This window comes from Pseudonaja textilis, chromosome 1 (genome assembly GCF_049901715.1).
Source record: "Pseudonaja textilis isolate UNSWEBS1 chromosome 1, rPseTex1.2, whole genome shotgun sequence".
In the NCBI taxonomy this organism is placed as follows: Eukaryota; Metazoa; Chordata; class Lepidosauria; order Squamata; family Elapidae; genus Pseudonaja; species Pseudonaja textilis.
This window is the reverse complement of record NC_141990.1, coordinates 34,909,558-34,926,818: the sequence shown is the minus strand read 5'-3', so window position 1 is coordinate 34,926,818 and position 17,261 is coordinate 34,909,558. Positions and strand designations below refer to the sequence as shown.

At 35.7% G+C, this 17,261-nt stretch overlaps 1 protein-coding gene across 26 annotated transcripts in view; it reads right to left on the bottom strand.

Moving 5' to 3' along the window:
- The window catches only part of NRXN1 (neurexin 1), a 915,732-nt gene that overhangs the window by 800,901 nt on the left and 97,570 nt on the right, over positions 1 to 17,261 (bottom strand). For 17 of the 26 annotated variants that reach the window (XM_087930798.1, XM_087930804.1, XM_087930891.1 and 14 more), the window contains exons 3-4: positions 13,932 to 13,949; positions 4,850 to 4,879 (exon numbers count right to left, since the gene is read on the bottom strand). The exons of 5 other annotated variants lie outside the window; for them this stretch is intronic. In XM_087930798.1, coding sequence (XP_087786924.1) covers positions 4,850 to 4,879; positions 13,932 to 13,949 — 48 coding nt within the window. The remainder of the gene's footprint in view (positions 1 to 4,849; positions 4,880 to 13,931; positions 13,950 to 17,261) is intronic. 4 more of the 26 variants (XM_087930810.1, XM_026696010.2, XM_087930872.1 and 1 more) reach the window with 1 other exon arrangement.

The window sequence follows — 17,261 nt, the reverse complement described above, 5'->3', positions numbered from 1 at the left end:
AGACTTTGAAAGTCTATTGTTTCAGTAAACTTTGCAATGAATTCCTTGCATAAGAATGCACAGATATAGACTGCATAGGAAACTAATTATGATTAAATACAGACATCAAAATATTTAAAAATAACAAATATGTAACTTTATTAATCCATTAAATCAATGACAAGACAATCTTCTTAAAGTATAATAATGAAAATTACTGCAGTTAACAAAAATTTCCGGAGCTCGGCATCATAAATTACATTGTTATCTACATAAATTAATGAATTAAAAGGTAAATTTAAATTAAAGGATTGTGAAAATAAGATCGCAGTGTTTTTCCCCATCCACTTTAACTGACCCTCCCTGAAATCTACCCTTTTAAATGGTCATTTCTTTTTGAATCTGAATAAATCAAGGGCAGCTCTACATGTGATAGTATGATGGTATGCAGTACAATATGATGGAGGAAGAGTTCCCTTCTCCTTTATTCATGTTTATATCTCATAAAGAATAATATTTTTGAATCCTTCCCATTTACATTAATAATAATGTTTAATTCTGGTGTCACGTTCTGTGTTTGTTTCAAAACTCACAATCAGTAGGCATTCAAAATGAAACAATGTATCCTGATAGGAAAGCTATTTCTAACATAATAAAAAAATATTGATGTAATTTTTTTTCCTCCTCTTGCTTCTTATTTGAACAACTCATCACATGGTAACTTTTAGGGCATTTTTAGTCATAGTACCACATACACTAAATTGCAAGATTTTAACATTTTAACTTACAAATGGCAGGAAGGTAAAGTTCTATAATATAGATTAAGGTGAAGGAGCAACATCAGCAAACCTACTCTCAGAAAAATAACACTTTGGATAATTCTGTTGGTACATGTATAGCTGAGCCTATTATTAGGCAAAGGGAGGATTTAGATGTTAAGAATGGACAAAATATCTCAGTTTTCTTTATTATATTTTTATTGTATTATTACACTTTAGTGATGTCATTCCTGATATTATCTGCCAGGTACACTAAAGCAACTGGCTTCAGGAACAAATTGTAGGCAAGCGGCACCATTTATTGTCGCAGTTTGGGTGGTTTATAACACATTAAGTAAAATGGAATGTGAAATGGAGAGTGGCTGAAAATTCTGTGGTTCATATGTTAACCAAGCAATACAATTACATTGCCAAAACAATTTATTTCCAGAAACACACAAGCATACACACATATTACACTGCTCAAAAAAATAAAGGGAACACAAAAATAAGACATCCTAGATCTGAATGAATGAAATATTCTTATTAAATACTTTGTTCATTAGATAGTTGAATGTGCTGACAACAAAAGCACAAAAAAATTATCAATGGAAATCAAATTTAGCAACCCATGGAGGTCTGGATTTGGAGTTACACTCAAAATTAAAGTGGACAAAAACACTACAGGCTAATCCAACTTTGATGTAATGTCCTTAAAACAAGTCAAAATGAGGCTCAGTAGTGTGTGTGGCCTCCACGTGCCTGTATGACCTCCTTACAATGCCTGGGCATGCTCCTGATGAGGTGGTGGATGGTCTCCTGAGGGATCGCCTCCCACACTAAGGCATCCCCCAACTCCTGGACAGTCTGTGGTGCAACATGGTAGATGAAGCGAGACATGATGTCCCAGATGTGCTCAATTGGATTCAGGTCTGGGGAACAGGTGGGCCAGTCCATAGCATCAATGCCTTCGTCTTGCAGGAACTGCTGACACACTCCAGCCACATGAGGTCTAACATTGTCTTGCATTAGGAGGAACCCAGGGCCAACCACACCAGCATATGGACTCACAAGGGGTCTGAGGATCTCATCTCGGTACCTATGGCAGTCAGGCTACCTCTGGTGAGCACATGGTGGGCTGTGCGGCCCCCTAAAGAAATGCCACCCCACACCATTACTGACCCACTGCCAAACCAGTCATGCTGGAGGATGTTGCAGGCAGCAGAACATTCTCCATGGCTTTTCCAGACCCTGTCACATCTGTTACATGTGCTCAGTGTGAACCTGCTTTCATCTGTGAAGAGCACAGGGCGCCAGTGGTGAATTTGCCTATCTTGGTGTTCTCTGGCAAATGCCAAACATCCTGCACGGTGTTGGGCTGTAAACACAACCCCCACCTGTGGACGTCGGGCCCTCATACCACCCTCATGGAGTCTGTTTCTGACCATTTGAGCAGCCACATGCACATTTGTGGCCTGCTGGAGGTCATTTTGCAGGGCTCTGGCAGTGCTCCTCCTGTCCCTCCTTGCACAAAGGTGGAGGTAGCGGTCCTGATGCTGAGTTTTTGCCCTCCTACGGCCTCCTCCATGTCTCCTGATGTACTGGCCTGTCTCCTGATAGTGCCTCTGTGCTCTGGACACTATGCTGACAGACACAGCAAACCTTCTTGCCACAGCTCTCATTGATGTGCCATCCTGGATGAGCTGCACTATCTGAGCCACTTGTGTGGTTTGTAGACTCTGTCTCATGCTACCACTAGAGTGACAGCACTGCCAGCATTCAAAAGTGACCAAACCATCAGCCAGAAACCATAGGAACTGAGAAGTGGTGTGTGGTTACCACCTGGAGAACCACTCCTTTATTGGGGATGTCTTGTTAACTGCCTATGCTTTCCACCTGTTGTCTATTCCATTTGAACAACAACATGTGAAATTGATTGTCAATCAGTGTTGCTACCTAAGTGGACAGTTTGATTTCACAGAAGTGTGACTGACTTGGAGTTACATTGTGTTGTTTAAGTGTTCCCTTTATTTTTTTGAGCAGTGTATATATATACTTAAATATTTTGTCATTCTTTCAAATAGAAATCCTTTTGAGTCCCACTGATATCAACAAAAGAAAATTGGGTATTTCATTTTCCACTTGGAGTCAGTGACACTAAAATGCTTTGGATGGTTTGTACTTCATTTTTAATTACTATATACTGATACACTAATTAAGTTTCAAATTTACCAAAGGATGTGGCAAGAGTTACCTGTTTTTACTTATTTTCACATACAGATTTAAATAACAAATTTAAGAGGATAAATAAAATCCCCCAAAATCTTACACGACCTTTCATTTAATATTCTGGGTCTCCTATCTCTCTTGTTGTATTCATGCTTTGAGCAATACACATAAAGCTACAAATCTATGCACAAAACTCTCACAGACAAAACTGTAGCCAAGTTTCTATAGCAGACAAAAGCTCTGCTCATATGGTACTCAGACTTACATGTCATTGCAGTGGACCCTGGGCCAACTTTCTCAGCTCAGCTATCTGGTGGCTTCATGCTTAAAGACTGCCTCTGACAGGTATGCTTTGCATTTGCAATGAAAACAGAATTCATACCTCAGATGGTTTGTTGAATTCAACTTCTCCAGGGCCTGCCTCCGATTGTTCTTCCAAGCTGCTCTCTTAATCCTGGAAAAGTCTCTATCAACCCATCCCCATCCTTTCCATCTTATATTTTCTCCAAACAAATATTGGTGTTTGACATCACCTTTTCTAATACCATATATCATACACTCATTAATGTTTTAGCTATTACCAATTAATTCTCACCTACATTTCTGCCAATCTCTGTCCTATCTTTGATCCATTCATAATTTTTGTACTGGTAAACTTGGCTAACAGACTATGTCACCTATATGCTTTTACACTGTCAAGATAATGTTAAATCATAGTGTCATAGCCCTGTTATTTCTATTCAAGACACAATAAACATTCTTAAAAAAAATAGTCTGTTTTTTTTCCCCTGATCCTTACCAACTAAGCTTTTCTTGTAAAATAAAAAGGCATACCTACCTCCCACCAGCACAATTTATCAACACTAAATACATAAACAGTACTTGCATCACTCAGACATACTTTGCAGTATATAGATGGTTTTTAAAAGAATGGGAAGGGACATAGAAGGAAGGAAAGAAGAAAGACATGTAATACCTTTACTTTTACCTATGGATTTGATGAAATGGTTCCATGAAGAAAGTATTGCCAGACGGAAGAGAAAACAAAAGAGAAACAACAGTAAGAGTTGTGTGTGTAAATGTAAATGCCATCACAGACCAAAGCATGAAAAGAGACAAAGCTTGAGGCAAATGATTGAAGACAAATGGAGATGCAGTTGGTGTCACATTTTAAGAATTACTGCTTTCCAACTTTCATGTACATGCACAAAAATACAGAAGTAACCCATGCTTCATTTTTTAAAGGCATGACACAAAAGTAACATGAACACTGAGTTGGGTGGGCAAGAATTTGCACAAGATGATGAGTACACATCACTAATTCCATTATGCTACAGAAATGTCTTCTTAACATTCCAGAAGCCAAAAACAAATGGTTTCTGCATTTTCCAAACAACCATGCATTAATGCAAAGCAGATTACTTTTTTGGGGTGGGGTGGGAGTGGTATAAGTCAAGTATTTTCTTTCATATCTATCTGAAGAGTGCATTTCAGGTTTTATGATCAACATTATATTTAATCTCATAGTAATTTCTCAATATGATTTTTAGAAATAGCACCCTTTTTAATAATTATTTTATTGTTAGTGGGATGAGGAAAACAATAAAAAAAATAGAACAAAAGGGTTCAGGAGCAAATAGTAAAGAACAACAGCAACATAAGCTAGATCTATTTATAGACACACAGTGCAAAAGAAAGGAAAAAAAAACCCAAAAGATGTAATTAGGACTGTGTGATTATTTACAGCCTGAGACAGCTCACAAGCATTTGGCCATCATTTGTTATGATGTACTTTGAAGCAGCTACACAAAAAAGAAACAAATAATTTTTATAAAATAAAATAAAATGATCGAAGCAGAGTGGAAAAGGAGCAGAACCCATACCTTGGTCGCCCATCATCAAGTGCGCCAGACCTTAAAGGGAAACAAGAGCACAGTCAGCAATGAACAAGGGTTCAAGGGAAGGTGGTAGTGTCACAGTGACTTTTTAAATTTCTTTGATAACAGGTGTCTGTCTCTTGTGAGGTATTTGCACAATACTGCAAAGTAGCATGTTTCAACCACCAGTTGGAATTCTTTTGGAGGTGGGAATTGGACAATTGCATTACTATTTGAACACAATAATTCTGAATTACCTTTTATCTTCTTTAGGTATTAAAATGGGTTTTAATGACAAAAAATAGTAAGAAAATGATTTCAGCTTCAACCAATTCCTAGAATATTTGTTCATAAATCTCATAAATACTTGGATCACATTTTTTTGGCTAGATGGATGCTTCATCCTGCAGTTATAAAATAGTTTCTTTTTATTTATTTATTTTTCTTTTCCAAACCTGGAGTAGTGTCAACCTGAAGAATGGGCTGGGTCTGATCTTTTTCCTCTCATTGAAAATGAGCGTTTCAAATAATTAAATAAAATAATTACTTTATCACATTGAAATGAAAATGCAAGGGACATCTCCTTGTTTGTGTGCAACATTCAACCTAAAATAAATACATTTCTGAATATCATCATCATTGTCATCGTCAACATCATCATCCAGTGAATGGAAAAACAATATAGTATAAAGTGGAAGGGAAAGGCCTTATTATCCATTGCTTTGATCAGCTGAAAATGAATTACACTTTTGGTTTACCAAAATTAAGGTCTGTTGTTTTTCAAAATTATAAAGAACTGTACGTTATACAATTCCTTACCATCCAAATTATCTAAAACATTTTAAAGCTATATTTTCCTAAAGAAACAAATGGAGGAATAGGGACTGTATTTTCCATCCTCTTAAAAGAAATATACACCATGTTCAATTTTACAAACATTAATACAAATTAACTTTAAACAAATAAACACCTCAATATAAGTCATTTAAAAATAAAAGCCATAAAATAATATTCTATTCCTTTGGGAAGAGTCATAAAATATAATCTCATGCATTTCATTCTTACACATTTCTTCACACAAATAAGGTTTGAAAAAGAATATGCTGGTTTTCACTGGAAGGTAAGATTCCTAAACTTTATTAAGGCTTCTACTTCACATAGAAAATTGAGCATATATACAGTAAAAAGGTAATATGATTTCCTAAATTAAGAATGCTTTAAGAAGCAAAGTTCATACTGTAAATTTTGTATTATCAGTCAAGGAAAGAAATAAAATTTTAAACAATATAGCAAATTTGCATCACAAACTGGGTTCTGTTACAAATATCAGTCTTGCACCTCCATAATCACCTCAATAATTACAGTAACTGTTTTTATTGTAAAGGAATCTATTCCAAGTAAATCCTACTATAAGCAGCAGAAGTTATTCTCAAATGAGTTCTAAAAGCAGTCAAATAAATAAAAAAGTTAAATCCAAAATGTATCTACAGAATCTTCCATGGATTATATTCCACAGAACTCAATGGGATTTATTGCATAAATGCACCCCTTCTCCATTTTCTTTCCTATGCAGATTCATATTTTTTTTCTACCAGTAGAAATTGTAATATATACAATTATCAAAATCGTATAAGAAATATACAACTATTCCTTTTTAAGGAATGTTGTAGAGAAAATAATCACATGGCAAATTGAAAGAGCTTGTATGACATGATTATCTCTATCACTTTCAGGCTGGGAATGAGGACTGAGACAGTGTTGATGTGTTCCTAAATGATTTCTGGCAGGAGCTTGATAGAGACAGTGCATCCATCTTTGCTCTTCCTGACCTCTGAGCAGCCTTCAATCATAGTATCCTTCTGGACTGGCTTCAGGAATTAGGAATGGATGGCACAGTGTTGTGCTGATTCTCCTCCCTCTGAGGTTTGTTTCATTTGATGATGATAAGAATGAAGAGGTACAGCATATGCCTTCTGCTTTCTGTGGTGCCACAGAGTTTGATTGTCTCTTCCCTCTTATCTCACATCCACATGTGGCCATTGGGTGAGGTGATCTGAGGTTTGGGGTAGGTATCATCAATATGCTGATAATACCCAACATATCTTCCCCCTGGGCTCTCTGAGTGATGCCACAGAGTTCTGTCCCAGGGCCTAGAGGCTCTAGGAGACTGGATGGGCACAAAGGGCTTTGGCTTAAACCAAGCAAGATGGAGTGGCTGTAGGTTCTTGGGCTTTCCATCTCTGGTGGCCCTGTCTCAAATGGGCATGATACACAATCTGGTCATCTTCTTGGGCTCACGATTCCTGCTGGAACAGCAGATGGTTGCTGTGGCTAAGAGGGTTGTTGGTCTGGGTACCTGTTGCTTTGATTCCTGGATCAGAGGGCTCATGTCCTCCAATTTGGATTACTGCAATGTGCTCTATATGTTACTGCTCTTCATTAGCATTTGAGCATTTGAAAGTTTCAGCCAGTACAGAAGGAAGTTGCATTGGTTACAAATGGTGACAGCTATTCAGCACATGTATCATCTTTTCTTCAGGGGCTACACTGGTTTTCAGATGGAATTCTAGATATTGATACCCAAGTCCTTCATGGCTTAGGACTGAGTTACCTGAAGGACCATCTTTTTCCAGTTTTTTTTTTTTTTTCATGAATCCAGTCCAGCAGGACCAAGGAATGTCAGCTGACAGGACCCAGTTTTTCTACATAGTGCCTGCCCTCTTAAACATGCTCCCTCCTGAGATTAGGATGGCCCCAGTTTGCAAGACCCTGAAGACCTGGTGGTGTCCTTCAAATATGTGAAGGACTCTGTGATGGATTATTTAATTGGTTTTATGATTATTCACCACCCAGAATTACTCAATTGAGACGGGTGGTTATACAAAATAAATAAATAATAAATGAATAAATATACTAGGTTTCCTGTCATAAATGGAATTATGAATAACAGAATTTATTCTCACATTTTACTCTGACAATATTACTCTTATTCCACTAGATAGCACAACAATTCATATGGTTTTTAAGAATATTAGTTTCTTGTATCTGAATTTTATATTGCCTGTGTTATCTGTTAACTACATAAACCTGCACATTGGTCTGTGACCATAATAATATTAAAGTGATTTTTTTTTAATGTGCAATATTTAACTATTTTTTTTTTGTTTTAAAGTGTAGTGATCTAAAATAAAACAGCTAAGTATGTATGAAGCATTAACATATGAATACTTCTTACTGTGTGCAATGAAATTCTTGGTAGGGATTGTTGCATATAGCATGAGGACAACTAACCTGCCAACTTTGCTACATTGTCTTTATTTTATTCAGTAAAATATGAAATTTTTTGATTGATCAAAGCCATAATCAGTGATCGGTGGAGTAAAATATTCAGAAGTCCTACATTGATGATTATGCAAGTTGTAACGATGCATGCATGTTGCATGTTATGATTCAATGAAGGATGAAATAACTTGCAGTGATATGTTGAAAAATTCTGAATGAATGCAATAAGGATACATGACATGAAGCAATGGGCTAGAAACAAGAAGAATGAAATTAAAGAGCCATTTAGATGCCCAGGAACGAATTAGAATGTTGATTACAGAGCCATGGTGGTGCAGTGATTAAAGTGCAGTACTACAGGCGACTTCTGCTAAGTGCCAGATGCCTGCAATTTGGCAGTTCGAATCTTACCAGACTCAGCCTTCCATCCTTCCAAAGTGAGTAAAATAAGGACCCAGATTGTTGGGGGCTATATGCTGATTCTGTAAACCACTTAGAGAGGGCTGTAAAATACTCTCTAGCACAGGAAGTCCTCAACTTATGACCACAATTGAGCCCCAAATTTCTGTTGCTATATGAAACATTTCTCAAGTGAATTTGTCCCATTTTATGATGTATCTTACCGCAGTTGTTAAGTGAATCAGTGAAGTTGTTAAGTTAGTAACATGGTTATTAAGTAAATCTGGTTTCTTCATTGACTCGGCGTATCAGAAGGTCACAAAGGGGGATCACATGATCCTGGGACACTAACAATCATAACTATGTAACAGTTACCAAGCATCTGCATTTTGATCATGTGACCATGTAGCTGCTGCAACAGTTGTAAGTGTAAAAAACAGTCATAAGTCACTTTTTTCAGAGCTGTTATCACTTCTAACAGTCACTGAATGAACTGTTGTAAGCCGAAGACTCCTGTATTTGGTGAACAAAAAGAATGTGTTTCTAATACCAATTTTAAATATGTGCTTTTTATGCATACTTATACTGTAAAAGCATGATTAATTTGGTTGTTTATGATAAAAGACAGAATCGGTGAGGGTAAGAAAGGGATGAGAAGATCTGATTGTGGAACAGATTATTACTTGACAGTATGAAAACTAATCCTGAAAAGAAAATGATAATGGAAGAAAGAAAGAGAAACATGGAAAAAACTGAAGTGAATGGTACAAACCCTTTATGAAAAATATTAACCTGTCTTCAAATTTAAACATAATGAATGGAAAGAGAATGAAAGGAAAGGTGATACAGACACTGCTTGCAAATAAATAAAGAGAATTGTGTTATAGAGTCAGACTTCACATCTGGCTCAGATCTCCAGACACTTGATCATTAATTCACCTCTTGACTGGACTAGATGGAAGACTCCCAGATATAATTTGCCTAGATTACAAACTATATCGGTGACAAGAATGAAGCCTTAAACAACAATTGACTGCCAACTGTAAAGCAAAGAAATTACAAAGATCTCCAGGTTTTGTAAGCTCTAAGGTTCTTCCTCTAAGTTTTCTAAATTAACTAAGTATTGGGCTTGGGCAGCAGAGGTTTGTTTAAAATAGTGAGCTTCTCTAGGCTGGGGCTTCTACTTCACACCAAGTACCACAACAATATGTGGTGTTATTCTAATGAGAAGTAGGAAAAAGATGCCTGATAAAATGAAGCAAGACAATTTTTTAAAAAAGTGCATGTAAGAGAATGCTATCAAAAATGAGGATGAAAGAAAGGTATTTCTAATGAGTATATTGAAGAAAATTTATAGTTGTTATAAATGTAATCAGATAAAGGCAGGGATAAAGGTAAAGGTAAAAGTTCCCCTTGCGCATACGTGCTAGTTGTTTCTGGCTGTAGCAGGTGGTGCTCATCTCCGTAACAAAGCTGAAGAGCCAGCACTGTCCAAAGATGTCTCCATGGTCATGTGACCAGCATGACTAAATGCCAAAGGCACACGGAACGCTGTTATCTTCCCACCAAAGTGGTCCCTATTTTTCTACTTGCATTTTTACATGCTTTCGAATTGCTAGGTTGGCAGAAGCTGGAACAAGTAATGGGAGCTCACTCCGTTATGCGGCACTAGGGATTCAAACTGCTGAACTACCAACCTTTTTGATCTACAAGCTCAGTGTCTTAGCCACTGAGCCACCCTATCCCTTAAAGGCAGGGATAGTTGTGATTAAAACAAAAGAATGATCTTTAGGGAAAAAGCTAAAATGGGCTTCATTGCCTTACGTATAGGAATCATTTTGGTGTATTAATCTTGATCAGTTTTTGACATGCATCAACTTTTAATGTTTATGCACTGTGATATTAGGCCATGAACACTTTACTTGGATGTTACATTTGCTGCATGTGAATATGTGCAATTATACACAGTTATGTATAAAGAATTTTGATTGATCTCATTCATATCAGTTCATAGTGAAATGTGTACAAGTATATAACCTAATTTTTCTTCTCTAGATGGATTTTTAATCAGTTTTGAAAACAATCACTTAATTAGGTTGTAAATTCTGTAATCAACCAATGCAGATGGTTGATTAAGAGAGCGGTTTCTGCCTGACCTCACTGATAACCTGAATGTCAAAGCCTCTAATATTCTAAGTATGTTGCTAGTAAGAGGCTGACAGGGGAAAAGTCAGAAAGTGTAATTTACCATCTTTTTGCCATTTTTAACCATTTATTTGTTTGATTATTTTTTTGCTTATTGGTAGGGGTTTGCATAATTTTTATCCAACTCTTGGACGTGCTGAATTACCATGAAGGTTTTGACTCATTCAGAATCAGTGCTTCCCTCAATTCCTTCCCATGCCTTGCCCTCTGCTCCAGCACTGTTACACCACAAATGGAATCACAGATATTTATATAGGGTCTAGGATTGCCAGGATTCCTCTCCAAACCCATAGCACATCTGGGGAGACCAGATTCACTTAACTGCAGTGATTCACTTAACAACTCTGATAAGAAAGGTGATGGGGCAAAACTCACTTAACAACTTCTTTTCCATAGAGATAGAAATTTTGGGCTCAACTGTGGCTGTAAGTCAAAGTCCTCCTGTACTTAAACAGATTGACTTGTTTGCTAATCGTGTTTTCTCTACTCCCAATTTAAATAGGAAGTGAGGTAGTCATTGCCTACAAGTTACAATGGCACTGAAAAAAAGTGACTTACAACCAGTCTTTGCAATTACTATTATTGCAGACCTCCCATGATCACATGATTAAACTTCAGAAATTTGACAAACAAGTTTTTACTACAGTTGCAGCATCCCAGGGTCAAATGATTCCCATTTGCTACTTTCCCAGCTGGTTTGTGACAAGCAAAGTCAGATGAAGCAAATCAAAGCAATGTGGGAAAGCTGGATTTGCTTAATGACCATATAACTCCTATAGCAACTGCAATGATTCACTTAATAATCATGGCCAAAAAAGGTCATAAAATCAATTTTGGCTAACTTAACTGCCTTCCTTAGCAATGGAAATTCTGGTCTAAAATGGGATTGTAAATCAGGAATTACCGGTAATTATTGTACCACAAGGATGATGTGGCTTGGAGGTTTTAAGTTCTGATCTTTCCTTTGTTGATTTTTTTCATTAGGTGATAAACATGTTGATCAAGGTAGCAGAAGGAAATGGAAGATCATATAGTAAGCAAGCTTACATATGAAGAAATTTGCATGGACATGAGTGCTACAATAAGTGAGAGAATATGTAGACATCAATATATATCTGGCTCTGCATATTCACAAATGTGCTTCAGACACTATTCTGCAATGCATATGAATGTATGTATCTTATTTTTTTCCTCTTTATGAATTAGATTAAAAATTCTTGCTTAAAGCAAAAAATCCTTAATCTTCTTTACTGAAGTCACCCCACAGAGTGCAATGAAAAACCAGCTGATTCTCCATGAGCTTCCATGATTGCCTCATTGAATTTTCAAAGTTGTTTCCTTTCATTAAATAGTTGGCATGGCTTTGTTTAAACTGCCACATCTTTCTTTAGAACATATTACAATAACAATTAAAGCCATTCTCCTGAAGTGGAGTGGTTCTGTTTCTATAACTTATGAACCATATGGCATGTTTGATAGTCCACAAGAGAAGGGTTCCTTCTCTCCTTTGCTTCCTGCCTGGGCAACACAATTGGCAAAATACAATTAGACCACAACAGATGGTGGATATTGTTTTCTCCTTGGTAGGTAGCTCACCAGATTCCCTCTAAACATCAGATAAAAAAATCACTAATCTGCTGTAACTTTTCCATAAAGTTACAGAATCTATACATAGATGTTTTACTGGCTAAATATGTACTTACCAATATACTAGCAGGATTATGTGTTATTTTTTGTTATTTGCTTTGGAAGATGCTCTTAAAAATATTTATTAAAGCAAGTCTGTTTTTTCTGCCATTTCAATAAAATAAACTGTACACAGTCTAAAGGAATTTAGACCACAATCAGATTCTCAAGAGTCCTTATCATGTGTGAGAGAAAAGTGGTATATAAGAGGCAATGGTTAAAGATATGCTGCTTATTAATAAGCAATGTTTATATTTATCAATTTTTATGATATTGGAATATATTAAATTCAATGCCAACTGAAAGTCATTGTAAACACATTATTTCAAATGTTAAACTGGGATTGGATAGATTCAGGTTCATGACTATTCATAGTCTTGACTGATTTTAAAAATGTCAATCTTTCAGCATAACCTGTTCATAGGGATTTTGTTTAAAAACAGATGAGTGCTACACTCATGGAAAGATAATGGAATATACATCTAATTAATAAGAAAAATGAAATTTCATTAATAAACTGATAAACAAATGAATGGCCATTCTTGCAAAACTAGAAAGTAGTGTGAATAATTTGAGAATATGATCCATTATCTTGAATATGGATAATGTCCTACCATGTAAGATAATAAAATTAAATCACATTCCCTCAATACAATAGTATTAGCAATACTCTTAACCACAGTAATATAAGCAATAATCCAAAATGTTAGCATGCAACCACAGAGAAAGCAGTGAATACAGTTTTGTTGTTATTGTTTTTCCTCTGCTTGATTCCATTAAAAAATGCAGTCATGAAAGTTTCTAGAAATGTAGAAGGGAAGTTTCTCCTTTCCTCTTTCTTGAAGCAGTTCCTTAATGTCAAAGTTAAAACTGAACTCCATGCTTATAAGAAAGGCTTATCATATATTTTGAATTACTATGTAGTGATTTGTAATTTTAAATGCATTGATTATGAAGACAAAGTTAATGCCGCATCATAATGTGTTTTTTTTAAATAATCAATGCAACTTCAAAAGCAACTTATAGTATGACCAATTCTATTAGGGGAAAATTAGGAACCATATGATTTTTTTATGCATATCCCAGACAGTTTTTTGATTGTTGTCATAGTTTGAGACATAATATGTTGATTAGAATTTTTTGAATATAAAATTGGACTTAGTTTGGTTATGATGTTACAATGCATTAAAGCAACCTGCACATGAAGTCCACTTAATAAGTTTATAGAGCACAAATAAATATGTGGTATTTGACTTCTATTTTCCCCAATTAAACCTAGATATAATTTGCATTTTTAGCAGTTAATTTTCAGTTGGCAGGTAAGTGTGGGTAGCAGGGAAATATCCAGAACCATGATCTTAAGATTTCAACACTCTCATAACGAAAGAAAAAAATCAACTTACCGTTTTAATGATAAGATGTATCATTATAAACACTAACCTAGAGGCAAAACACTAAAAAGAAGGGATATGCAAGGAAAGAACAGAGCTTAAAAAATAATATAGAAATCACCCACCTTCCACATAGTTGTCTTCTGAAAGCACATAACAAGGAGGGAGAGAAAGGGGAAAAACATTCATTAAGCAGCATGCAGACTGGAACTTGCCTTTGCATGTTAGCATCATGCAAGGCATCAAACACCACATGCAAGTGATCCATTGTTATTATCCAAAAGGAAGCAGGGCAGGGGAGACCGGAAGCACAGGGAAGCAGTGTTTCTTCAATTAAAAGGAAAAGGGAACCCCACACAATATGGAAGAAAAACAAAACATGCCATTTCTCAAATGAAAGGAGAATTTGATAATTAAATGGGCCTCTGCTGTATCCGGGTTAATTTGTCATAAATTCTTAGATCAGTTAAGGACTGAATTTTCTACATGAAGACAATTTTAAACTGAGTGAGAGAGAAAGTTGCTGGGATTCAAGTTTGTCTGAAAGGTTCACCCTCTGGATTTAAATCCTTTTCTAAGAGGGCAGAAAAACAATTCAGGAGCTAAAGAAAAACCAAGCAGAAAACTCAAAGTCAAGAAATCCTATTTATTATCCTTACATGTTTTATAAACCAGTTCTTGCATTACATAGAGTTGTCTATTTGGTTTTGTTTCCTTAGTTTCTCTGCTCCTGTGATTTTTTGTTTGTTTGTTTTGTTTTGTTCAAGAGTTGCTTTTTTCATATTATTCATCTTTGTGCTATACAGTATTTCATCTATTAAATGGCTCTACCTACAGAATAAAAATACAGGAGAAGCAGAGCTATTAAATATTAAATTTAAAATGGAACCCTAAATTTAAATATTCTCTGGCTCTAAATTTGGTAAATTGCTTTAAGCTAAGTCTTCTACAAGAATAATTACATCACCCATGTATTTTATTGAGTGGGATCATATACTGCATATTCTAAAACTGCACTATTGGAAAAAATGGTCAGTTTCTTAATGACTTTCATTTTTGTAATCCAGATGGGCAATAAATATTGAACATGAAATACACAGTTATGGGAATTAATTGTTAATGGTTTGTCATGTGTGCTTTGTGAGTTATGTTTAGCCTGGTACATCAAATGATGTACAGGAATGCAATAAACATGGTTGTGTGAATTACAGTCACACATATAGTCAAATAAGAATTTTTAACCCCACAGGTCATTTTAAAATGAGATAACATAAATGTACATAACACAATATTAATATAATCATGACATACAATAAAGAATAGAAACTGGCAAACAAGTAGTATCCAATAGATCAAACTGATTTAAGTAGAAGTGATATGAATTTATAGTAAGAGCTAGCTTACTTTGAGAGTACACTTTCTGCCTAAGATTTTAAAAATAGAGTTATTGTCAATATCTTGGCAAACTACATTTGTGCTTACTGGCCTGAATTTGGTTTCATGTAATGCTAGCAAGAATAAATTAATCAATTGGTAATCAAAACATAGGAAGTCAATTAGGCAAGGAAACAAAAGTTGACAAATCACAAGACAGACCAGTCAGAATTAATCATATTTGATCCTAATATCTCTTTAATATTTATATCTTATCAACGTCTACATAGGAAAGAAATGGGACTTTACTTCATTTCAGTTCCTAATTAATTCCATCTCATTTGAAATTTTCACAGATATCATATGCTTTCACTTGTAATTTCACTTGTTCAACTATTTACAAAGGTCCTACTATTACTGTTAATCTTATCACTCCTTATCATCCATCCCCTCCCATTTGTGATTGTAGGACCATAACTTTGTTGCTTGTATCCTTATGATTGATATTGACTGTTTCCTAGTATGATTTGATTGTTGATTGTACTCTATGACTATCATTATAATTCTTGATTCTTAATGAATGTACCTTTTCTTTATGTACACTGAGAGTATTTACACCAAGACAAATTCCTTGTGTGTCCAATCATACTTGGCCAATAAAGTATTCTATTCTATTCTATTCTATTCTATTCTATTCTATTCTATTCTATTCTATTCTATTCTATGTACAGTGTGTCACATCTCCCCCTCAATATCATCTCCAGATTTCAGAAGGTCCTTCAAAGCACACCTTCAAAGAACCCCATTCCCTTCATGAGTCTCCATCATTTTCCTCCTCCTCATTTTTTCTGCTGTTGGCCAACCAACCAGCAAAAAAGCAATGAAAGTTATAACTGTTCTGTCTTACTAACATTAATTGCTCATTCCATTTGAACAAGCAAGGCACTGGAGAGACAATTTTAAGAAAAAGAGAACTAAAAGCCTCTGTCAATGGATATTCTGAGGAGTCAATGGATATCCTGAGGATACCAGTACTCAGAATGGATCACTAATGTAGTCCAAAGCTCCTGGCCTTGCTAAATAGATTATCCTGCCTTTATTATTCTTATAAATAAGTCAAGGCAGGAAATATATCTAATTCTCATTCCTCCCTTGTCTTGCCCTCTCACGGCACTCCCCTTCTCATGTTCTTTATCTGCCTCTTCTGCTTAATGACTCCTACATCTTGGAGTTGTGACAGCAACTGGGACTGCCTGGCTTTGTTGTTGTTAAGTTACACAATCACATGACATCACACTTTATAACCACATTGGTTAGTAAGGGCAATCCCAGTCCCAACTGCTATTATAACCCCAAGTCTCCTTGTACTGAATGCCTCACCATCCCATTTTGGAAAGAAATTTAAGATAATCTGTGACACTCAAACATATTAATCATTTCCATGATTGGATAATTAGGAAGAACAGAACAAAGAATGAACACTGACAAACAGCATTTCTACAGGATTTCACAAAGGCTTCATCTTGTTTTATCCTTCTTGGACACGGCAGAGATAAAATCTGGATGTTGGAGAGACTGTCTTCTGTTTTGTTTTCCTTTTTAGTTTTTTATTATCTTTCATTTATTTAATTTATCAATTAATCAAATGTATATAGCTGCCAATCTCACTGAAGAGAACTCAGCATCTTAACAGCTATCAAATAAAACAATGCATAAAATCAAAGGTGTACAATGTAAAAAACCTTGTTGATAAGTATGATAAGTGAATGATACAAACCACAGGAAAGAGAGAATAAAAATGGCTACCTCAACAATAAAGCCATTTGGGCAAGTTTCCTGTTGCCTGGCAGTCCCAATCCTGACAACGTAGCCAAAACTTTGAGGGTTTTACAAAAGGTTGATTGATTGATTGGCTGCCCATCTTACCAGAGGATAAGTCTGGGCAGCTTATGAAAAGGGATGGAGCTAATCTAATTTCTGGGAGAAGAATGTTACATAATCTGGTTGCAGAGCAGAGAAGGCACTTCTCCTGGAATCCACCAAATGAAGATCCCTAGTCAATGGTACCCACAACATGTCAA